The sequence below is a fragment of the Penicillium angulare genome, assembly GCF_028827245.1.
Source record: "Penicillium angulare strain IBT 27051 chromosome Unknown utg000007l_segment0_segment0, whole genome shotgun sequence".
NCBI lineage: Eukaryota > Fungi > Ascomycota > Eurotiomycetes > Eurotiales > Aspergillaceae > Penicillium > Penicillium angulare.
In genome coordinates, this window is record NW_026623166.1 from 1,445,134 (window position 1) to 1,469,354 (window position 24,221).

The following is a 24,221-nucleotide window of genomic DNA, read 5'->3' on the forward strand; positions in this document are numbered from 1 at the left end:
AAGCGACCCTGGGTGGCATGCCTCTGGGGCGTAACGAAGTCCTTGTTTTCTGGAATGAAAATGATTTGCCCCTGAAAAGCCCCCGCGGTGAGCTGGAATGGGCGTAGGCGGAAAGCCCCGAGGCACATGACTGACGGCTCACCCCGGTATCGGCATTGAATTTTTCACTGACAGTTCTGATATCCAGTACAAAGTACATAGAGGCAGGACTTGTTGTAGATGTATGTAGTACTACATCGTATGTTAGGGAGTCTTTTTTTCTTCTCGTGGAATTGACTTGTTGGGGTATCCTTTCCATTTCTTCTTTGGCCTTCCTTTTCTCCCTCTTTTAATGAAAAATCTCTGCTTTTCCCCACAAGGCAAAAAATCCACTCTTGTACGCATGGGCAACCACTAGGACTTTGCGACTTGGCTCCCAACCACGCTGGGGACTCTTAGTGGACCCCGTGCCGTCACAGCCATTCGTGGTTACGAAGGCGAAAAAAGAAAGGGAAAAATTAAAAAATTAAAAAAAAACTAAAGAGACGCGATCGAAGAAAAAGAAAAAAAGAAAAAAGAAAAAGAAAAAAGTCGAAACTCTAGGCGAGGCCCCTCTCGTCTGACCCCGAAACAATATTATTATTCGTTTAGTCAATTGCTTTACTCACACTTCTTCTTCTCCCCCGCTCCGTTTATCTCCTCTGACTCTTCCTTTCTCATAATTTCAATTTCTTTTATGTCACTCTCTTGCCTCTTACTCGTCCGTTCCCTTCCGCCGAGCCGCGCGGTTCCAGCGTTTGTTTCTTGATCGCATCTGATTTTTCGGCCTTGTTGCCCCTCTTAGTCGATCCCTAAGGTGGTCCGGCGGGAGAAAAGAATAACCCTGCGGTTGGTCCGTGTTGCGGAGGACAAGCACGGTGAAGACGTGATTTCCGTTAAGTAAGACAATCTTCGAAAGGACTGGGGGTGGCAGGTCCTTATTCCAATGGTCTCTATGGTCGAGGCTTCCAATCCTGAGCACAATGACATGGTCATGGACCCTGTTGTACCCAAGTCCGAACCCTTACCGGACGGCTCGATCAGTTCGAATGTGTCAACGCCAGATCCTGAAGTCGAAGCCTTGACCCAAGACCCTGCGCAGACTCAGAAACGAAAGGGTGGTCGAAAACCTGTACGTAACATCTTTTTCCTGGCTGATGCAATAATCCGGGGCCCCGCATTCTTGATATATTCTTCCTTTTTTTTATTTTCTATTTTTATTTTCTGTCTTGCTTTATCATATTAAAAAATTCTTTTTGTTTTTTATTTGATTGGCTTTGTCATATTTTGCGATCGACCTTTTTTCTTATCTTTGCTTCCAATACTCGGGGCCATGCATCAGCTCGGTCCTTTTCCTTATCTTTAGGTGTCTATTATTAACCCTTGTTCCCAGATATACGCCACTTCCGAGGAAAGGAAGCAGCGAAATAGACAGGCTCAAGCTGCCTTTCGTGAACGTCGTACAGAATACATCCGACAGCTGGAGACAACTATCAAACGCAATGAGGAGTCCCTACAAAGCCTACAGCAGAGCCATCGCAGCGCCGCCGATGAATGCTTAATGCTGCGGTATAAGAACTCCCTACTGGAGCGAATCTTATTGGAGAAAGGTACATCTTACAAGCAGCCCTATCTATATCACCAAGAAACTCACCGCTAATTCATAATTCCCAATATAGGCATCGATGTTCAAGCCGAGTTAAGGCTGAAGACTGGGGCTCCTGGGGCCCAGCCCAAGGCTAACCCCATGCCAGCCAAGCCGGCCCCAGGTCCCGGGGCGCCTCGTCCCGTCCAAAGGCACCCTGGCATCGCTTCAAAGCCAGATGCGTTTGCACTGGGTCAGCGTGAAGGTGCCTATGCCGTGCCCTCGCCACAGTTCCAGGCTACACCTACTTCTCATGTATCCTCACCGTCGCATGCCAAGTCGCCTGGCTTTGGCTTCCAGGGTGGCATTTCACCCGTTGGTGTCGATCAGCAAGGAACTGGACGTCCACAGTTGCTGCCTCAGCCTAGGGCTTTCAATAATCAAACGTCGCCACCAGCCATTAGTATGCCACAGACAGATCCAAATGATTCGAAATCACGACTTCCTCGAGGGCAACAGCAGCGGGTTGCCGCAACATATTACCCTTCTCCATTCCAAAAACATTATGACCAACTAGGTATGTTCATAGCTCGAGGTCTCTTTATATCAGACCGATCAAGAAAAAAATACAAAAAAACATATTCAAAACACCGGAATGAAAGTGGCTAACTCGATTATGCAGAACAAGAGTACGATGCTCAAGCCGACATGGTAGACGAAGATCAAGACGGCTCTGTTAATCCTCCCTATGGTGTAGCCGGGTTCACGCCGCAGTCAGTTGCCTCCGGCTCCCATAATTTGTCCGGCTTCAATCCCCCTCCCGGCGGGGACGGAGGGCCCGGAGATTTCGGAAATGCGAATCAATTGCTGGGCCAGTATGAACCGATGCTAGATAATGATCCGTTCGGCCTCAGTGCGAGTATGCACTTCCCTACGCCGTTCAATTACGAACAAGGCAACCCTCGCAATTGAGCGACGCATTCTTGGGTTGCTCCTTTCTTTCTTTGATTGTTCCATCGGAACTATTGGATATATTTTCCTTATTGAGACAAACAAAGAAAAGAGACACGTCCAAAGAGACAGAAAAAAAAAAGTATCGAGAGATCTGGTTGGGTTACATTGAATGGCTCCTCCAAAAGTTCTTTATTCGAGCATTGCCAGGCGTTTTGAGTGGGATTTTGTGAATAGTATTATGTTGTGATATTTTGATACCGTCGGATTGTACATGACACATTGAGAATATATATTTATCAAACAAAAAAGCAGTGTAAAACTGAAAAATCTCAAGATGTTTTCAGCCATTCTTGTAAATCTAGAGGGGGAGAATGTATGATGCCATCTAGTGACGCCATGATACCCTAAGCCCTAGCCTGATTCGCTTAGTAAATCGCGCCTAACCGGATTCGTGCTGCACCACAAACCCTCAACCTTCCCTTCCTAAGACAACACCCTCTCTATCACCATCAATCTAACAGGCCGGATCTGCTGAGGTTCTGCCTTGTGCTCACCTTAATCTACAAAACTCGTTGATCGTCGAGCGCCTTCCCCGCCGGAAGGACTCCGCAACACCCAGGCGTCATGGTGGACGTCCGGTCCAAGGTACGCTGAAAGTGGTCGAAAGGAAGAGCGCAGCTCCAGCTTTGGGCACAATTGGACCTTTATTGCGGGCGCCGTGGCTAACATATTCGTGTCTCTTTTCTTCCGTCGAAATAGAACCTCTATGAGCTTCTTGGTATGTGATTTTCCCCCACTTCGTACCTTACTCCTTCAATCACCAATTCTGGGCAATTCGGGATTCGCCCCCTCCATCCCACTAGCATCTCCAAGCTTCCTATCCCGTTTCAACAAACTAATGTTCCTTTTTTCCCACTTTTCTAGGCAATGATCCCGAGCTCGACCCCAACAGACCCCCTGCCCCTCCCGCCCGGGCTGTCGACCGACCAGCTGCCCGTGTTGGCAAGCGTGATGCCCCCAAGGAGGCTCCCGCTGCCGGAGCTGCCGCTCCCCGCGCTGAGAACGCTGGCCGCCGTGGTGGCCGTGTGAACGCTGGCAACGACGCTGGTATGTGATTTGATATCAACCCATCCGAAAAACCCGACCGAGCTATGTAAATGTGGGGAAAGCTTGATATTGAAGACCTGGAAGCTAACGGAAGTTCGCCACTCTTCAGCCTACCGTGACCGTAACGCCGGTCGCACCAACAACCGCTCCAAGCCTACCGACGAGGCCGAGCAGCCCGCCCGCCCTCGTGGCAACCGTGGTCCCCGCGGTGACCGTCAGTCCCGCACTGGCCAGACGTAAGCGAACCTTTTATCTTTTCTAATGATACGAATTCATCATCCTCGGCACCACACGCAAATCTTCCAAAAAAGCATCGCAACTTTATATCAAGTATTTGCTCTCGACGACAAGAGTGTGGTAGCCAGACGATGGTCTCCATTACAGTATAACTAACGTATATATCCATCTAGCGATACTCGCAAGCAGGTCCAGCAGGGCTGGGGCGCCGAGTCCGGCGAAAAGACCTGGGACGACGAGCGTGTTGGCGAGAACATCGCCAAGGAGGACGAGAAGGACCCCCAGACTCCCGCTGAGGATGCCGAGGAGGCCGATAAGTCCAAGTCTTTCACCGACTACCTCGCCGAGAAGGCCGCCCGTGAGTCTCTGGCTGCCAAGCCCGTCCGTGCCGCCAACGAGGGCGCCGCCGGTGACAAGAAGTGGGCTACCGCTACTGAGCTGAAGCGCGGTGACGAGAACGTCAGCTACATCGCCCCTACCGCTGAGAAGACCCAGCGCCAGAAGCAGCGCAAGGAGAAGAACCTCCTCGATGTCGACATGCGCTTCGTCGAGCAGCCTCGCACCGGTCCCCCCTCCGGTGACCGTCCCCGTGGCGGCCGTGGTGGCCGTGGTGGCGAGCGTGGTGACCGTGCTCCCCGCGGTGACCGTCCTGCTCCCCGTGGTGACCGTCCTGCTCGTGGTGGCGACCGTGCCCCCCGTGGTGACCGTGCTCCTCGTGGTGGTGCCGCTCCCCGTGGTGGTGCTGCTCCCGCTCCTCGCGGCGGCCGTGGTGGTGCCCGTGCCCCTGCCGGCCCTACTGTCGACGAGAAGAACTTCCCTAGCCTGGGCGGCAACTAAATGTCTTCTCCTCAAGCGCCCGTCCCTCTTATTTCGCCGCTGCGCTACATAATGGGAAAATGAAAGTGCTACCCAGAACCAGCCTTGATTTATTTGCGCTCTCGTGCTATCTTTGTCTCTCTTGCCAGTACCAGTGTACTATTCTAAATGTTTATGCTCTGGTCCATGGAATTCATACGATGATGCTTTAAGTGTGGATCCACTTCCCTTTTATGTGTTTTAACGATATAAGGGTCTTTAAAGAATGGGTGATAGTGGGAAGGATGGTGGAGAGAGGAGAAGTCGAGTGCGCAGAGACTTTTGAGGGCTGTCGAAATGAAATGAAAGAAATCGGTTTGTGTTTTTTAATCCTTTTTTTTGTTCTGGGTTGCGATTAAAAATATGGTCACAACCTTTGGCATTTGTCTTATCCTTCTCTCGGATCCTTCAGTATTTTGTGTCGGGGTCGGAAAGGTTTCTTTTGTCTAGGCTGTGCTCTTGTGTCTACCGTGCTGTTATTGACATGTATGCAAACCAACGTGAATTGGACGAACTGAAATTCAAATAAGGCCCTTGTAATCTGCTTTCTTCCAATGTCTTGACTCTCCATCAGCTATGTCTGGCTCGTATCTCCCAACCTTCGTCTCTTAACCCTATCGTAGACGCCCAAGAGCACCACCTGGATAGAGACATCATTATCTACTGCAAGAAATGTTTGATAGTGTCGAAATCTTTCATCATTGAACTCATACAAAACAAATATACACTATACATCATGATTCTAATCTATGCCATCCCACCATTAACCCTCAAAATCTGCCCAGTCATCCAACTACTATCCTTCCCAGACAAGAAAGCCATAACAGCCGCAATCTCATCCGCCTCCCCAATCCGATTCAACGGATTAGCCGCAGCCAGCGTCTTAATCAACTGCTCAGACTTGCCCTCCGTAAAAAGATCCGTCATAGTCGGTCCCGGCGCAACAGTATTCACCAGAATACCCTTTCGACCTAGATCTTTCGCCGCAACACGAGCCATCTGCTCAACAGCGCCCTTCGCAGAAGCATAGAGAAGATATGAAGGTGCGACGCTGGAAAACGCAGTGACGGTTGTAGAAACGAAAATGATACGACTTCCAGGTTGCATGTGTTTTGAAGCTTTCTGGTACCAGTTAGTGAGTTGCAAAAAGAAGTTATGGACTGGACTCGACTATTTTAGGTAATAGAGGATAATACATACCTGAGCTAGGAAATACGGGCCCTTAACCATAAGATTATAGCTAGAGTCGAAGTCTTCTTCTGTAGTATTTTCGAGATCCTTCATTGGGAGTTGTCCAGCGTTTAGGATGAGGATGTCTATTTTGCCGAAACGGGCAAGTGTCTCGCTCACTAGACGATCTAGATCTGGGAGCTTTGATGCATCCGCTTGGATGGCTAGGGCACGGTCGGGCCCGATTTGATTGACGACATCGTTGGCTGCTTTTGCGTCGGAGCGATAGTTTATTACTAGGTTTGCGCCTTCGCTGGCTAGTCGGAGGGCTGCTGCTTTGCCGATTCCGTTAGAGGAGCCGGTGATTATGGCGACTTTTCCGGAGAGAGACATTGTTGATTGTATTGTGTTGCTTTGAAGCAATGAATAAGTAATTATTTTTGAAGATGCTCTGATTTGATTGAAGTATTTAGAGAATGGCAGATGGTCCCTTTATATTCTAGATTCTTGTTGTTGTGGTATACTGGACATTGCTCTTAAAGCCATGAGTCTCCCGGCTTTACAATCTCGGATAAGAAGTGAAGATCTCGGTCTAACTATGCGAGGCCCGATGACTCCGGTTTAAGCGTACGGATTTATACCATCTTCGTCCGTGCTTATTCTATCCATTGGGCTAGCGTTTTCTTTCTTTCCATCTCGACCTGCCTCTCTACCGTCACCCAGCCTACTACTCTTCTTCTCTAACCTCTCTAAAACTACTCTTCCAAGTTAACTACTACTACTATTTCTTCTTCTGCTTATCTTTTTGCTTCCATAAGTCACCATAGATTAGACACTGCGTCATAATTCACACAAGAAATTATAGAATAAATCAAAGATGCGGAACTTAGCGCAATATTCTGATCTCGATCCTGATCTTTTACTACATACAACTCGATGCCGACCGTAGTGGGGCTTGGTCCTTCCACAGGTAGTCCCTCTCTACTTAAACCCGAACAATGAATACACATCACTAATAAAAAGCGAGAAAAATGGCATCTGAAAAACCTGTCGCAGTCCTAATAATCCACGGTGCATACTTCCTCCCCTCCGCCTGGAAGAATTTCGGCAACCATCTCACTCAAGCTGGACTAACAGTCCGCTGCCCCCACCTCCCAAGCTGCAATGACTCGCAGCCACCCACAAGCCTCCTAAAAGATGACTTGCATGCGGTACGCGCAGCAGCAAAAGATCTCATAGCCTCAAACCACAAAATAATTGTCCTCGCACATTCATACGGTGGCATCGTCGCCTCAGAAGCAATCACCCCGGACTTATACTCCGATAGACTCGGAGGTAGTGGCGTCGTATCCCTTATCTATCTATCTGCGTGGCTGATCGTGCCTGGTGAAAGTCTTCAAGATATATTTGCTAGACACGGAGCACAGAGTGAAGTTGATCTAGGCATGCACAGTGACGAAGTGGTGTTTGCTAAGAACGCGCCGGAGTCATTTTACAATGATATTGAGCGGGGAGAGGCGGAGGAGCTGGCGAAGAAGAACGTTACTCATCATTGGACTGTTGCTATGGGGAAGATTGGGCATGCGCCGTGGAGGGATCTTCCTCTGGCTTATGTGTTTTGTTTAAGGGATAAGGCAATTTTGGGACCCTTGCAGAAGGCTATGGTGAAGGATGCGGTGGATGCGGGTGGGGATGGGATTGTTACGGATAGTATTGATTCGGGACATTGTCCTTTCTTGAGCAAACCAGGGAAATTTCAGAGGATTATTGAGGGAATTGTTTCTACTGTTACTAAATAGAGTATAGTATACACTAAAAGGCATTTATATCAAATCGGGTTTTGGAGAATCTACCCGAATGTAATATTGATCGGTTGATGGCTAGATACACTTATAGCAAACTCTATCAGGATCTACAGATCTCCATATGGTCCATGGTGATACTTCCAAGGATCAGAAATCTGTGCGGCCGCAGCCTCGGCGCTCTCACTCCAAACCTGCATAGTCTCATCATCTACCTCGTCCAAGAACGACAATCCAGGCATAGCTCGGCCTCCACATGCACGTTCCAAAGCCAAGAACGCAAAATGACCACCGATAACGGGTCGTGCGAAGAAGTTAGGTCCAGGGAAATTGCCATCGCCCTCTGTCTGATGAAGATCCGTGAAGGGTCGATCGGTCACAGTCTCGTTGACCCAGCGCGCGACAGATTCAAGGATTTCGGAACGAACAGGCTTCGAGGCTACTGCCATTGAGAAGAATTCCCAATCGGTCTTGGTGTAGAGGTGTCGACTGTCGAGGGGAAGACCGTACTTCTGACGCACGTAGTGGTACCACACTGACTGCTTCTGGTAAATGTGGCGAGGAACAAAGCCGGGTGATTCATTTGAGGCATCATCGGCTCCGTCCAGGTGGAAGCAGAGCTGAGCGTCTGCGTACAGGTTGTAGATTGTGGTCCAGGAGCCGTACCAATCGTATGCTACCTTAGCATGTGTACCGTCGCGGGACATGCCAAGTTCTTCCCATTTGGCAATGTATTTATCGGCAATGTTCTGGGTAATGAAGTCAGTATTCATGTAGTCACGAATTATGAGCCTAAAGATATACCTTAAAGTATGAGGCGTCCGAATCGTGTCCAGTCAGCTCAGCAAGCTTGCTCATAGCATTGATGCCCACAATACCCTTCAAGGCCAGGTTAGTCTGGAGTGCTAACCAGCCCGCGAAGTCGTCGGTTGAGACTGTTTCCAAGTGTTAGAGTGACTCGTTCCGATATTAAAATTAGGTCAGATTACTTACGTTGGTTGGCTGGTTCCAAGGAAAATTCCACCAGATACCCAGTCCATTGCTTCCAAAGACGGTAGCTTCGCTTGACCCATTTCTCAGCAAGGTTCTTGCCCGCCACACCACCACCCCATCTACCATCCTGGTGTGTAATTCCAGAAAGTACCTGGAGGTCACTCAATGGGAAGACGCTAGAATCTTTGGTAGTGTATCCCGAAGAGGTAGAGCCCTGTGTAGACCACATAGATGCAGCCTCAGATGACTCCTCATACTGCAACGAATTTGCAATTGCCAAACCCATGATCAAGATATTTCCACATTCTTCCACGGGCATATACTCATCATTACCATCTGGGTGACCAGTTGCGTTGGGGAAGTGGGTTCCCAAATCATGCATAGCATAGTTGTTGGGGTATTGTCCACTCAGCATATGCTCAATCAGTGGCTCAAGCAGGTACGCCAACCAGCGTGGGTTGGTGTACATGAAGAACGGGAATGCCGGGAAGATAACATCAATAGTTTGGAAGTTACCATTGGACGAGATCTCTTTCAAGAACAGAATGGGGTTTTCTGGGGTGCCGGAGAAAGTCGTAGCGCCCATAACTTGTCTAGCACTAAGCGCGACAATATCCACGTAGTCATCGGCACCAGAGAGGTATGCATCATCGGCCACTTGCTCTGAGTAGTTCGCAGCCAGGGAACCAGCCGCTGCGTGATCATTGTAGTGGAAGGTTAGCAGCTCCTCTGTAGTTGGGAACCAAGACTCCCAGAGAGGTCGCATGAGAGTCAACCCGCGAGCCGACGCATATTGAACAACCGGTATCTGAATGAGGGCAATAGTGAAAGTAACGCTATCCGATGTCTTTGCTGATGTGCGACCAAGGCTGAATGACTTGGAGAATGCAAAGACAGGCGACCGGTCTCGAATGGCTCGGAAATCCTTGTCATTTTCGTTACCCAGGGTACCTGCGCTAGCGAACTTTCGTCGCACGTTTCCAGCTTCTCCGGATTCATATTGGGCGTTCTGTAATTAAAGTCAGAATCAATCCGCGAATAAAAAAGTGTGATTAGTTAGAAGACTTACGGTCGGTCCTGTGAAATGAAGGGTACCCCATTCAGCACGATCGTTGATCTCAGAGAGTAAAGCTTCATTCTCTCTCCGAATTTGCCATCTTTGGAGACTGGGTTTCTTGTCTATCTGATTTTCGACGTTTACAGTGTCCCAATTCCAGTTGATTCGAGATCCAGCATCTCCACTGACCCAACGCCCATCAATGTCAATATAGACATTAACGTCGACCTCACCCTTAACGTCTATTGTAACATAAGAAGCCGGAATAGACTGCCGCAGAGTCGATGTTGGCGTAATGGGAGAGAGAAAAGAGACTGTAATCTCGAGAGGCGTCGAACTCTCAGTGTCGACGCGATAAGTCAAATTCGTCGTGGAGGCATCATAATTATGCCCGAGGTACTCCGGGTATTTTACTTTATACCTGCAGTATATTAAGATTTCAATCAGCTACTTCATCTTCCAAGAACTATTTTCGGGGTAATTCGATTATCCCTTACCCTCCTTTTGAACCCAGGGAATCCTGCGGTTTACCCACTAGAGGATAAACCGCGCCCTGGCTTGGTACATGAGCCAGCACGGCGAGGCCTATTTCCTCCCCAGTGTAGAACATGGGCCATTTTGCCCATGGTGCCTCACGGGCGTCGCCCAGCCAAGTGCTTAGATAGGGGTTACGGACAATCAGCGGTAGCACTGGAGGTGCGAGAACGGAAGCTGTCGTCACGGCCGCCTGGCCGATGACCGTGGCTAGAAGGGCAAGCGACAGCTGCATCGCGGTAGCTTCTTTTTCAATGTACAATGCGTGACAGTATTTGAAGTTTTCACCTGCGTCACCAGGTAGTCAACCGAGGAAGATGTGTGACGAAGCTAGGATGAAACCAAGGGGCGTCGGAATGCGAAATGCGGGGGATGCATGATCGACTTGATCCGAGCACGAATCGGGGCTGTACATGACTTCATTGAGCACCTTGGTACCGATCTTCAGGGCGAAGGTCATACAGTTGAAACTTGGACTTTCATATTACTTAATTTTTGTCAAATGTGGGATATTCTACTGCTCGCAAAAATGTCTTCTCCTCCATCTCTGTGAACTTCTCCAGTACCATGAAGGTCCCTTCAATGATGTCATGCGGAGACAACCGCGAACGAGCTGAAAACGACAAAGAGGAACATACACCTCTACTCTATGTAAACTCAGGCTGCGAGAACCTGAAAGTCTTTTTTCAAATATTGAAATATTCAATTCACGTCTATATAGGAACTTGATTGAAAGTTGACAAAAAACACCATACTTCACCAAGCTGAAGTACCTTACTCATGAATACATCAAAATCTATTTATTGGCTAAAATCAAAAGTATCATAATTACTGAACTGATTCATCAACGTGAACAGGATGTGTTGTTGGTATATCTGCTAGGTTAAGTGATTTAATCGTATGTGATGCCGTGAATACGTACCTACTGTCCACATGCAGCTACACCGCTGCCGAAAACACCTATTAAGCCATTTAATTGGCTAGTCATTGTCATTTAGAGATACCCCCGCAACACCGAGGCCACTTGGGCAGCAACGAAATACCTATAGCACAGAGAGCTCTGGCTGAAAGGATGCTAATGGCTCATTAATGACCATGGAAGAGGCGAAGAGACAAGACACAGGCTTGCACTTATAGAGGAACGTGCCCTCCAGAGCAAGCAGCACAACTGGAACTTCGAAATGGGATCTCTATCTCTTTACGCTCCCGAATGATCCTACAGATGATATTTTTCGCTACTAGGGATCGTCTGTGTATACCCAGGTAAGCAACATTCGATAGAAATGTATTATTTGATCTGAGAATAACCGATTCTATAGACGCGACTCGGAGTCAACATGGCTAGATTTAGGATAGAGTATCCATATATTCACGCTCTTTTTAAATGAACTTCAGTTTATTTCCTTTCTCCTGGTGCCTTCACTGTGGTGAACATATTCTTTTAATCTACTTTTTCGGGATATCCTCCACTTTTATATGTGGGGCTTGAGAATAATCTCCGGAGTTGAGACACCACGCAAATAAAGAGCCGGAGCCAATTGGAAATATTGTAGTAGAGCATTGGTATGCAATTCTAATAGCTACCACTATTCGATTATCGAAATTTCACATATGTATTCTCTGGCGTGGTATTTAAGAGCTCACTGATTGCTAGAGACCGTAGATATTGGTTTTAATCAAAATTTGTCGCGTGTGGGCGCGACGTATCTCCATCCCGAGACCCGGACGCGGTGGTATTTGGCCTCAAGATCACGCGTGAGCCTAGAATTCTTTCAATTTCAATACAAAGGCGAGAAATTCAAAACATCGAGTTTTCAATTCTATAGCAATAGGGCCAAAAACCCACCTTAATTATCATAGCTATCAAACTTGGAAGTATACAAAGTACATTTGACAGTTTCCAGGTCCCAAAGCTAGCAATTTGGCTATTGTGGTTAAAACAATGGGAACAAACCTTGGAAACCATGCAAGAGCTACAGGCAGAAAGGCCCTGAAAACCAGGGGGAAAGCCTTGGCTAGAACCTTTGCAGCTAGACTGTCTATTATCAGACGCGTGCTCAACACGATCACGCTAGGCTCCACACGTCCGTGCTCTATACAAAGCTAGTAAGGTATCGGCCTTCTTCGTACTATACGCGATTGACGCGACCGTTTTTCTTCTGAGCTTCCTTTTCATTCAATCCATTCAATTTCCTCAATTCCTTTTGTTCCCATTCTTTCTTTGACCACTTTCGTCTTGTCTGGTTACTCACTCTGTCATACCACGACACGCTCCCCCACCCACTTCCCCGCCACCATCCATAACTTTCTTCTTTGCCTGGACTCTTGAACCCTCCCAGCATCCAGTGAACTCCAAGCCTATTCTAAGATGCAATCCACTTCAATTCAATTCAGTCCCACCAAGGACGGGCGTCGGATTCTAGGAGAAAAGGATACCAACGCGTGTCTATCGCCTGCACATGGCAACAAACAGTCCCTCTCGGTCGCGGGGACACCAGTCAAACGGACCTTATTCTCTACCATGTCTCCCAAGAAGCTTCTTCCTTCCCCAATCTTTGCTGGTCAAAAAAGATCAAGAGATCAGGTTGATGAGACCGAAATCAATGCTCAGCCATTGCCCGCATCGCGGGGCTCTTTGAGTGAAAACTCCCAATCCCCAGTCGATATCACCCACGACGAGGTAAGCTTTCATCCCAACAGTCCAAATTTTAAAATAAGATAGGAAGGAAGGCACTATTCTATTCGAGACAAATCAATTCAATCATCAAACCCCTGAAGCATTGGCTAATATCTCTGGCAACTTGCAGGGACTCGACGCGCAGGACATCCGCGTCGCCACACCTACACGCTCCCCACGCGACGCCAGTCAACATCTCATGAAGACACAAATTTCGCCCGCCGAAACAACCACCCCAGAAAAAGAATCACCAGCCATTCCGGAAGACCCAGACGCACGGAAAATATTCATTCAAGAAGTAAGCGGGGCTTCCATTCCATATATGTAGATCTCATTCCCAGAAAAATGCATATACTAACTATCCGACCTATTTACAGAAAGCCGCACTGCTCCGCAACACCCTACAAACAGCCATGCGCAACGTAACCAATCAACAAATTGATCGACGAGTCTCCGAACTAGAGGAACACAGTCGGAAACGTCCCAAAGTACCAGTTCCCACGTTCTTCGAGTCTCCGTTACCTTCCTTGTCTTTCCGAAAAATCACCACACCCCAATTCACCACTCCGCGTATCGGCTCAATGCCTGATATGAGCTCGACCCCATGCCAATCTTTTCAACAAACACCTGACCTGCCTCGTCGACGGTCCCCATTGGCCCATGCCACAGAACGCGTCAAGTCTTCACAGCGAACTCCACCTCGCGCCTTAGGGTCCCCGATGCAACTGAGCAGTCCCCCCGCCACAGTAGTTCGTCATTCTCGTACTCGGGATCTCGATGACGAGGCGATCGAGGAAGTCTGCCGAGACGACATGACACCATCTCAGCGCGGTGACGCGGTTGATGGGTTGCTCAAACTGATGAACACCGCAGATAGGCGGGCCAACGCAGATGCATGGACTACGTGATGTCATGACGCCAACGATCTCTTTTTTTCGCGGCGATGATACACCTCGGTATGCCACCTGATGATATTCTACAAGGAAATCCATCAAAGCAGTATCTTATCTACCATCGGCTCAGGCGTGAGCGATTTACCCCGGCGTAGATGCCCTATCCAAACACCCTCATTCGTTGACTATCAACGATCAATTCTACTCCCCACGAATGTACTAGCATGGAGTTATCTGCCCCTACGGCTTACACGGAGGAAGGGATGAGGCGCTCTAATTATGGCAAACATCGGGCATCCCTTTAGATTCTTCGTGCCTCATTTTCCACCAATGATACCATTTTTCTTCTTTTTTTTCTTCTATTTCTTTCCCCTCTCTGCATCGAGTTAGCTGCAGCTCTGGATATCCTTTACAAATGACATGTTCGTGTCACTCGGATGCATTTACCATCGAATAGACGCATAGATAGGAGCAACATAACGATCCGCAATCATGAAACCAGTACTTTTTTTCCTCAAGCGAGAACTCTATTAAAGTCGATTCCAACCACATTAACTTCCGTCAAAAATGACAATACTCGCATTAACAAGGATAGTCTTTGCTTACTGCATTGCCTAGATGTATTTAGACTCCTCGCGTTGACCAATTGGACCGTGTGTTCGGGAAAAATTCTCCATACGCTCGTTCATGCGTTTTAGCCATGCATTTCTATAGATCGTCCGTTACACAAAAGAAAAGCCCAGCGCCTTCGTAGCAGTGAGCATTAAGCAGTTGTACCATTAGCCGGGAATAGTGGGTTACATGGAACTGATCTCCGCCAGTTGAAAATCCACGTACTTTTTTTCCTTGTTTGTGTCTTGTCTGTGTGGATGGCGCGGTGTTTGAAATGCAAGGCTAATGGCGGTGTTCGGGAATTCAACTTATCAGCATTGACCTCGACAATGTACGACAAATACCTAAGTTATCGTGATATGTGGCAAAATCAGGTAGTAATGTCGTAATAATGTTTTTGTATCTTAAACAAAATCGCCATTGCAAGCTTGATGGAGGGTGGGATGTATCGATGACGGAGAAAGTTCGGCCAAAGGTATATAGTTATGGCTATTCTTCTCCTACTTAACAATGACTTATTTCCTAGCTCCTAGTTCATTATACATTTCTTTGATTGTTTTTACTGCTCTAGTGCTCTTCAGTCATCTTATATTGCATAAATATGATATACAATCCAGCTTGTGCCCATTGTCGGCAAAAGGTATGTTGATATGATATACATAGTACCTTGGATTAAATAACCTTAGAAAAATCGCACTACTGACTATTCTACTAGCTGGGACAGGGGCTCAGAAACTCCTATCTTGAAAAGTCCACTGGCACTGGATCCAGTCAAGAAAGAAGAAGGAGCATGCCATCATCATGTACCACTAGTGTTTCACATCATGATCATGTGCACTCCCAACAGCCCTGGCTGAACGAGAAAGTCCTGAGAGCCTTTGATGAACCCGCGCAACCCTCTCAGATCCTACCAGAACAGAACATCTGCCCTCCGATGAGATCGTTTTGTACAAGCCCTCTACCCTTAACTCCGAACGAAGGCTTCGAGGAGATGCTAAAGACCCTTGGAAATGCGATGCAACCCCGGGAGCCGGGAACTGCACAGGCAGCAAATATGTTTCCTGATCCACGCTCTAGACATAGAGCCAACCCAGGGCTAGAGCCTGATATTCTTTCGCCGACAGCAAGAGCACAGCTACAACTTATGAGCGAGATGGAACATTTTAATTGCCCCGAGGACTGCTGGACACATCCAGCACCAAGCTCTACGCCTTACAGATCTACCATGTCTGATTACTCCATGTCGCCGCCCTCTGCGCCCTCTTTGTCTGCGCCCTCTTTCTCGATTTCAAGCTTTCAATCTTCTGATAATCGATCTTACAACCCTTCGCCACCTTTCCATGATCCATTATTTGATATTCTTGACGATCATATGTCGGATTTATTTCTTAGTGGACAATCGCCGCCAAGTTTTCCCATCCCAAATTCCCATCGGCGCGATCGTACGAGGCGGCATTCGAATCCCCCAAGGCGTCAGCAAAATAGAACATTTAAGTTTATCATAGAGGATCCAGTTGGAGAGCACCGGCATATCGCGAAGAGAAAGTCTTAGATAGAAATTTGAATTAACGCTTGAAATTTTGATCGTTCTAATAATGGTATCAAACAACATTATGAAACATGATAGGTAGTATCTATAAATCACAAATGATCCTTCACCGCACCTTCTTCAACTTGTTACGCCTCCGACCCAATACATCACGACCCTCTTCAATCTCCCCCATAGCATCACGCTTCGCCGCACCAACATCCTTCAATAAGCCAGTTCGCACAACACGGCTTTCAATATTCACGCCTTCTTGCGCGAACTCCTCCAACTGGCGACCAATACGAGCTTCAATAGCAAGCACCAGCTCAACATCACGTTGTCCAACTAATGTGATAGCCTCACCGGATCGTCCCGCACGGGCTGTACGACCAACACGGTGCACATAGTCATCCGGGTTACGGGGTACATCGAAGTTAATAACTAGCTCAACTGATGGAATATCGAGACCACGAGAAGCAACATCTGTAGCGACAAGAACACGAGCCGCAGCAGCACGGAACCGAGCAAGGTTAGACGTACGCTCCGATTGTGGAAGGAGACTGTGAAGGGAAGCAGCGCGATGACCAAGGCGGCGCAGAGTACGCTCCAATAAATCCGTTGTTCGCGTATGATTGCAGAAAATGATAACGGGCTTGGTGACATTTTCTTCGGTAGAAAGAAGCGCGTGCAGGAAGGCTTCACGGTGTGTCATTGGTACTTGGAGGTATGTCACTTTAAGCGTTGGGGGGATATTTCCTTGGTTCTCGGTAGAGATCTCGGTCACGAAGATAGGCGGCTTGTTCTCTGGACGGGGCATGTCTTTCAAAGCGCGTACTTCGGGGGTTAAGGTAGCTGTGAAAAGGAGGGTCTGGCGCTCTGCTGAGGGTGGGAGGGCTGAAAGACATGTTTCTACGTCCGGTAGCATGCTTCCTGGTCCACTGGCGAGAAGTCGATCTGCTTCATCCATCACGATCATTTTGACACGTCCCAGTCCTGCAATTGTGTCTTGCCCCGAGGTTCTGACATGATCGGCCAGACGACCGGGAGTTGCGATGACGACGTGAGGACGCGATGCAAGTGCCGTTGCTTGTTGGCGCATATCGGTACCACCGGTGATAAGGATAGGCTTCATGCTCTGTGGTGCGGAGATAGCCTTGAACTGCTCGAAAATTTGCAATGCAAGCTCCCTATACGAACAAAATAAAATCCAGGTTAGCGACAAAAAGCCCTCATACAATGATTTAAACAACTTAACATACCTGGTAGGAGTCAAGATCAGAGCAAAGATTCCAAAAGGATCCAGAGCCCATTTTTGCATGATAGGAACAGCAAACGCAATTGTCTTTCCGGAACCAGTTCGACTTCCACCAATACAATCCCGTCCCTTTACGATCTCAGGAATACACGCCTTCTGAATAGCGGTAGGCCGGCGAATAGCCATAGTAGTCAAAGATCCAACAAGCCAAGGCGAGACGCCTAGAGCACCGAAAGTGGACTCTTCAGCCCGCAGACCAATCTCAAGAGCATCCTTAATTAACACAGGCTCCTCTTCATCTTGAGAGCCGGACTTCTTTGCGCTATCGTCCTTCTTCTTGATACGCGAGAGAGCGGGGAGAGGTGCTGGCGCAACATAACCATCGTCGGAGGCGGAGGACTCGGAGAGACGTCGACGCTTCGGGGCGCGATCTTCAGTGTCGGGTTGTTCTTGATCTGAGACGTCAGATACTTCAGAGTCCTCGGACCTCAAATCATCTTCTAAGGGCGCCATTGTAATTTGTAGTTCAGTCTGGATCTTTGCTCAGAGAAATAATTTTGCGGCAGAAAATGCGATTACAGTGGAGCGGTGTGGATATATTAATGCCTGGGTAATCAGGCATCAAGATTCTTGCCGAGAATTGCTAATACCACCCCTCAAATGGCTAAACCCACCCCTTCTAAGCCGCTTTGGGAAATTCTGCCGTATTTGTAATATGAGCCGTTAACAAGGCGGAGTAATTTAAAATGGGCGGTCAATGGAGGCGGTGGACGCCCCGACACACCAAACCACACCAAACCACATCAAAAAAGGCGTCTATTGCGGAGCGCCCGGATATCTCTATTCTTTGATAACAATCAATTATATTTTAGCACGTGATTATTAAATAACGTATATTTATTAATCCAGAAGGGTTTTAAAAAATGATTTAAAATGGTATTGCTGTAGTAAATCAAAGTAGGGGTTAAAATATGTAAAGTTACTATGTAAAGGTAAATAATGGGGAAATGGCAAAGTATGGCGAGGTGTAGTGAGCATGTGACCTGCCGTTTACGAAAATATTAAGAGAAGCTGATTGGCTGCTGAGGCCCCACAGTACCATCAGGAATGTGCATTTTTATTACTCCCGTTACCATATCAATATTTTAAGCAATAACAATATTTTAAACATATATTTGAACACCTCCCCTTCGCTAAAATGATTTCTTCTTTTAGAGTATTGTTATTTTCTATCTTCTCTACTACCCCTGAAAATTTGAAGCTATTTGGTTATCATTATGTCACTGGAAACTACTGAATCTCTTATGTCTAGTCCTAGGCTGTCAACTACCCCTCCTCCTACGTTCCGCGATGATTTTCTCAACACTATCGACGCAATTTATGACGAAGAGACTCAATATCCCGAAGAGCCATTAGCTGATATATACTCAGATATTGAGCCAAGTTTCCCTCTATTTAAGCTGAATCCGCCCTGGAAACTCGAGTATTCTTCGCCGGATGAAGCTCAAACCGAGATGAATCAATTTGCAGCTACCCAAGGCTATGCAGTTGTTTCAAAACGCTCAAAATCCTCTAACGGGGTAAAACTCAAGGTTATTTACCAATGCTGGCGAGGTGGTGAATATTGTGACCGCCGGACTATAGGACTTGATGCAGAAAAACGCAGAAGAGGCCGTACAAAAAAGTGTAACTGTCCATTTGAGGTTATTCTTCGTCGACATAGAGATATATGGTTATTGGAAATTGGGAATGGTAGCCATAACCATACACCATCACCCGCCGTCAATATTCCTTATCTTCGCCAAATGGCTATGAAAAAAAGAGGTTTGGAGATTGAACAGGCTATCCAGCAGGGGCTTTGGCCTCGCCAGATTACGGATCAGCTCAGGAATGAAGGCGAACATGTTATCGCGAAGAACATCTATAATATTAAGATGGATCTTAACAAAAAACGACTTGGCGGCCGCTCATCTATTCAAACACTTCTCCAAGACCTCCCAAATTCAGGGGATTGGTGTATCCGCTGTAGATCGGATAACAACGATATTTTACTTGCTTTATTCGCCATCCACCGGACTTCCATTGGATTTTTACGTCTTTTTCCCTATATTCTTTGGATGGATACAACATTTAAAACCAACAAGTTCAAAATGCCATTGCTTGATATTACTGGAATGACATCAACAAACCAGACATTCTCCGCTGGCTTCTGTTTTTTATCAGACTCTACTACTGATTCATTTTGCTGGGCATTACAGCAATTACAGTCAGTATTAGCGGTGGAATCAATCCCTGAGCCATTGACTGTATTTACAGACAAAGAGCTTGCAATTCTCAGTGCTATACCAATGGTTTTTACACTTAACCATATGCTTTGTTTGTGGCATATCAATAAGTGTATCCTTGCCCATGCGCGTACTCCTATTCGTCAGTATCTTGAATGGGAGATTAAAGAAGCTGCAAAAAAACAAGAGATATTCTCTTTGAAGAATGGGTGTATACGGCAGGAGAAGCTTCATCGGTGGTGGAGAATGAAACAGTTCTGGCATGAAATTGTTACTGCTTTAACGCCTCAAGATTTCGAACAAAAATGGCAGGAATTTCAGCAAACTTACTGTCATGAGATCTTCTCTAAGCTAATTCGTTATATCCAGAAGGAATGGCTTAACCCAATATATGCGAAGATGTTTTTACACCATTATACTCGGCATTATTTTCACTTTGGTGAGGTAGCAACATCTCGAAATGAGTCGGCACATTGGGCATTTAAACGTGATCAACAGGTAATTCTCCTATTATTATTAAGGGATTTTCTATTAAAATTTAGCCAGGGAACCTCAACTTCTCTCCTTGGAGCCTTTGATATCTTTGAACAGACAATTAAACGTCAACATTCAAATATTCAATATCAGTTACATGACCAGACACTTGGACGATTCACAGATCATCAATCCTATACATTTTTACTACCAAATCTCATACAGAGAGTTTCCCTTGAAGCCATTCGCCGTCTGGAGAAAGAAATCAACACATATCTACCTATCCATATCGAAAAACCTCAAATTCCTATCTTCTGTGCATGCGGCAAAGGCAGGGGCATTCCATGCATCCATCAAATTATTCCATACTATAATGAGAAAAAGCCACTTCCTCTTGATCTCTTCCACTTACAGTGGCATCTTCAGGAGGCTGATTCACCACAGTTTCATCCAGATCTTCTTCGTATACAGGAGCCAAGAATTCGGGATGATCGGAGGGTATGGATATCGCGAGGATCATATACAGCATCACAGGCCTCGGTGGCCACATCACAGGCCTCGGTGGCCACATCACAGGCCTCGGGGGCCCGGCAAGACCCCCGAGGCCCAGAGGGATCACAGGGGCGGATCCCAAGCTTATGGGAGCAGCTAGATGCTGTTGAAGATGCTGTAGATCGTGAGTTTTATGAGCAATGGTCCCAACAAGGCTCTCAGCAGCCACCAACTGTGCAATCTCGGAGGAGACCCAATACATGTGGAAATTGCGGCGTGGAGGGGCATAAAAGGCCTGGGTGTCCGTTGATCAACAGATTTGCCAGTTAATTCGACTGAAAATGCATTTGCCGGTGTTTTTAAAATCAGCCTCTGTTTCCTCTTTAGGTTTAGCTTGGAATGAGATAACTTGCTTGCATATTAAATGTCGTTAAATGTGTGGTAAAATGGAAGCTTTTTACGTGGAGATGAGATTTAATTCTGGACCGTATTCATGCTGCCGGCAGAAAATTGATGCCTTTGTGCCTTGTGGTATTACAAATACGGCGGTGAGCTTAGAAGGGGTGGGTTTAGCCATTTGAGGGGTGGTATTAGCAATTCTCTTCTTGCCACTCCGCACAGATCGATTTGCACATTTTCTCGCTTAAAATGGAAGAAAGGGGTCATCGGTAGCCACAGTTTAACTGGGGACTCAATAATTAAAACTTGATGCTTTGGTAGAAGAGAAAATGCATACATATGTAGCTTTAAAATAACATCTGTCCATAATGTTAGCCATTCGAATAATCATTCATCCAAGGCAAGATGGCCGAGTTGGTCTAAGGCGTCAGGTTAAGGCCCACCTTGACTATTGTGTTACACAATTTCCTGATCTACGTTTGTAGGCGTGGGTTCAAATCCCACTCTTGTCATGACATTTTCTTTTTGATTATTTCCCCTGCAATATTCAGATGATGAGTCATATCGCTTACCCAGCTCACTTTGACATGCCAAAGGCATGCATGATGTGAACCGCGTTTATCACGACTGATGAATAAATTTTCTTTTTGCATTAATATTTGCTGTTGGACAACTCTTCCAACATTGAGAAGGTTCATCCACTAATGTCCACTATCCAGGTGCTGAAGACATAAGCTCAGTTTTTCTTTTTTTGCTTGAACCCAAATATTTGAACTTTAAGTTTATAATAAAATACGTAGATTTATTTAATAAGCAGTATGCCTGTATATGAAACTTCATAAGAGATTTGCATAATTGAAGTGCCCAATGAATGGAATGGTTGACATACTACCTCCTCCATTTCTCGTATATAGAAACCTTGGAGTTGGAAATATAGTATACTTATGTACTATGTACGTAGTAGTTGCGTGAGTTTCGCGCTATATGAACAATCAACTGACTCGACTTGTTGTACTCCTTCGTCGCATAGACGAACGCAGTTCGTATGCCTCTCCCCGCTCTAGATCATCTTCAACAGCAGATTCAGAAGACGAAGAGATCCGCCTTTCTAGAACTTGATTACCACCGCTGGTGTGCATTCCACTCGCATTTGCTTCAGCTACTTCTTCCTCCAGTCCATGTGTGCCACCAACACTCTCCATTGTAAAAGGACTAGCAGTAGGCCCATCCAAGGCATCCAACTCTTCGCGGCTAAACCAAAGTGGGAATAGGAATGACCGAACAGGGATCAACAGAAGAATGATAACCGGGAATCCAATAGCAGCAATAGTTTGAGTGATTGCAAATGTAGCGCCGAATCCAAGAAGCTCAATAACCACAAAAACCCAGATAGCAGCCCGGCGTCTAATTCGCTTGAGAGGATTGGATGAGGGCGTTAATGCTTTGTCTTGGGCTAGGAAAATTAGTTTTTGTGTGATGCCGTTGCCTTGCAGAGCCTGGACACCCATGATGAAGAAAAGACCTGCCATGACACCTTGTGGGATCAGATGGAGGACAATGAGGAGTGGTCCACTCATTGTTCCTAGTGTTAGAAGGCCCTGGGCTAGGTTGCTGACACGTTGCTCTACAACATGATCTGTGACTCGGATGGCTTTACCCTTGTTGGTATCCTCCTCATCCGCTACCTGGCGAGTAACGCAGAGTGCAGCGGTATGGAAGGGTGCTTGTGGGATGAGTCCGTTGGGGAATGGGATTCCGAGAAGACCCGCAACAAAGGTCGTAAGGCCAAGAAGCCAAAGATCCCAGTGGAATCCAGCTGGTTTACGCAAGGGAAACTCGGTACCCTGGGCAATGAGAGATGAAACTGAAGGAATTGAATTTAGACATGGAAAATTTAGAAACACCCTGGAAAGAAACTTACCATTATGATCAAAATAGAAGAGAATAGTCAGGAGGATAGCAAATGGGATGGCTAGGAAAATATCGCCCACGTCGATATCCCAGAAGTGTACCAACCATGGGCGATCGAGCGTAGGGAAAAATGATTTGCTTGTTGGAAGGGTAGCCACATCAACATCACGCATATGTCCAATATGAACGAAGCCGGTGAAGAAAACAATAACCAGTGGCGTGCCATAGTCTTCAAGGAACTTTCGGACATATCGCTGGAAGAGGTTACTATTACCCAGCTCTCCGAGGATCCAGGCGGCCATCAAAACAAGAAGGGCTACCATGATGGCAAGATAAGCTGAAGTTTCTCCAACTTGTCCCCATTGTCGAGTGAGAACCTGGATTCCCTTTTGAAGATAGATACAAGCGACATAGAAGCCGAAGATATCACATGAGAATCGGGTAACGTAGGTGAGTCCATTGCATGCATTTGTGATAGCAAGGATCCAATGCATAATAAGCGACCAACTGTATGACAAATTAGCTTATATGGTATAATGATTTAAGGGGAGAGGAAGCGCACATTCCAATCCAGCACATGAATGCCAGATAAGGGGTTCCCCTAGGACTAATAATGTCGTAAACCGTATAATTGAATACAGTTATAGGTCCTATATCTTATTAGCTTTTGAAATTGGCCTTTGCTGGCCCAGAGGGCAAACTCACCAGTAACACCAACAATGACCAATGGCTGAGCCGCTAATATGGCAAAGACGATAGCCCCAAGAACAGATGCAAGCAAAACCTCATTGACACCATAGCTTTGATTGGTCTTCTCAAACATGTCCAACGAGAAAGCCAGAGCCGGCAAGATACTGGTAAACAGTAAGTAAGCTGGTATATAAAGAGGGTTTTCTCGAATTCAATATTATGACATCGAGTATAAAGGGGAAAAGGCCATACTTAGCAAAATACATGTACACTGTCGCAGGAACAATACGATAGTCCCATGCATCAGTCCAATCGCTCCAATAATAAGGAGCTCTGCGCTTTACGTCTTTAATCATGCCCCGGAAGAAACGTATACGCCACCATTTTGGCTGTGACGATTGTGCGGAGCTCGTTGTGGACATCCGGCGACCGGGCTGTGCAGATGTAGTCTCTGCCAGGGGCTCAGACACAGTTGAATGATACGAGGAAGGAGCGCGATTTGAGCCCGCCGAGCGCAGAGACGACTTGCGCTCGGATTGCCGAGAAGCTTTCCGCTGGGTGGAGGCGGAAGCTTGCATATTGCTCGCAGCCGGTAGGGCGAATTCCCCAATGATGAAGTTTGTCTATGATTTGGGAGGCAAAATGAGGGTGTGCGTGCCAAATATGGGTGCGATAGGCCATTCAATTTTACGA

The 24,221-nt window shown here is 46.8% G+C and overlaps 9 protein-coding genes across 9 annotated transcripts; 5 read left to right on the top strand and 4 right to left on the bottom strand.

The window, feature by feature from the left end:
- Positions 1-964: 964 nt before the first annotated feature.
- On the top strand, positions 965-2,575 carry N7478_009817 (bZIP transcription factor; the record flags this gene model as incomplete). The annotated part of the gene is made up of 4 exons (XM_056926031.1): positions 965-1,150; positions 1,412-1,628; positions 1,698-2,180; positions 2,286-2,575. The coding sequence occupies 4 exons, from the start codon at positions 965-967 to the stop codon at positions 2,573-2,575; spliced, it is 1,176 nt and encodes a 391-aa protein (XP_056775401.1).
- Positions 2,576-3,181: 606 nt separating this feature from the next.
- Positions 3,182-4,738, top strand: stm1 (uncharacterized protein; the record flags this gene model as incomplete). The annotated part of the gene is made up of 5 exons (XM_056926032.1): positions 3,182-3,202; positions 3,317-3,335; positions 3,482-3,664; positions 3,774-3,900; positions 4,075-4,738. 5 exons carry the CDS (start codon positions 3,182-3,184, stop codon positions 4,736-4,738), a joined length of 1,014 nt encoding a protein of 337 aa, XP_056775402.1.
- Positions 4,739-5,503: 765 nt separating this feature from the next.
- Positions 5,504-6,319, bottom strand: N7478_009819 (putative oxidoreductase, short-chain dehydrogenase/reductase family; the record flags this gene model as incomplete). Its single annotated transcript, XM_056926033.1, has 2 exons — positions 5,504-5,878; positions 5,957-6,319. The coding sequence occupies 2 exons, from the start codon at positions 6,317-6,319 to the stop codon at positions 5,504-5,506; spliced, it is 738 nt and encodes a 245-aa protein (XP_056775403.1).
- A 638-nt stretch (positions 6,320-6,957) lies between these two features.
- N7478_009820 (alpha/beta hydrolase) lies at positions 6,958-7,725 on the top strand (the record flags this gene model as incomplete). Its single annotated transcript, XM_056926034.1, has 1 exon — positions 6,958-7,725. The coding sequence occupies one exon, from the start codon at positions 6,958-6,960 to the stop codon at positions 7,723-7,725; it is 768 nt and encodes a 255-aa protein (XP_056775404.1).
- A 113-nt stretch (positions 7,726-7,838) lies between these two features.
- On the bottom strand, positions 7,839-10,547 carry N7478_009821 (putative glutaminase; the record flags this gene model as incomplete). The annotated part of the gene is made up of 5 exons (XM_056926035.1): positions 7,839-8,477; positions 8,533-8,663; positions 8,722-9,730; positions 9,791-10,199; positions 10,276-10,547. 5 exons carry the CDS (start codon positions 10,545-10,547, stop codon positions 7,839-7,841), a joined length of 2,460 nt encoding a protein of 819 aa, XP_056775405.1.
- A 2,133-nt stretch (positions 10,548-12,680) lies between these two features.
- N7478_009822 (uncharacterized protein) lies at positions 12,681-13,897 on the top strand (the record flags this gene model as incomplete). The annotated part of the gene is made up of 3 exons (XM_056926036.1): positions 12,681-12,992; positions 13,120-13,287; positions 13,367-13,897. The coding sequence occupies 3 exons, from the start codon at positions 12,681-12,683 to the stop codon at positions 13,895-13,897; spliced, it is 1,011 nt and encodes a 336-aa protein (XP_056775406.1).
- A 2,252-nt stretch (positions 13,898-16,149) lies between these two features.
- On the bottom strand, positions 16,150-17,790 carry dbp8 (ATP-dependent RNA helicase DBP8; the record flags this gene model as incomplete). The annotated part of the gene is made up of 2 exons (XM_056926037.1): positions 16,150-17,209; positions 17,282-17,790. The coding sequence occupies 2 exons, from the start codon at positions 17,788-17,790 to the stop codon at positions 16,150-16,152; spliced, it is 1,569 nt and encodes a 522-aa protein (XP_056775407.1).
- Positions 17,791-18,554: 764 nt separating this feature from the next.
- Positions 18,555-20,858, top strand: N7478_009824 (uncharacterized protein; the record flags this gene model as incomplete). The annotated part of the gene is made up of 2 exons (XM_056926038.1): positions 18,555-20,060; positions 20,262-20,858. 2 exons carry the CDS (start codon positions 18,555-18,557, stop codon positions 20,856-20,858), a joined length of 2,103 nt encoding a protein of 700 aa, XP_056775408.1.
- A 1,061-nt stretch (positions 20,859-21,919) lies between these two features.
- On the bottom strand, positions 21,920-24,106 carry N7478_009825 (anion exchange family protein; the record flags this gene model as incomplete). The annotated part of the gene is made up of 5 exons (XM_056926039.1): positions 21,920-22,791; positions 22,849-23,345; positions 23,401-23,488; positions 23,544-23,692; positions 23,781-24,106. The coding sequence occupies 5 exons, from the start codon at positions 24,104-24,106 to the stop codon at positions 21,920-21,922; spliced, it is 1,932 nt and encodes a 643-aa protein (XP_056775409.1).
- Positions 24,107-24,221: the final 115 nt, after the last annotated feature.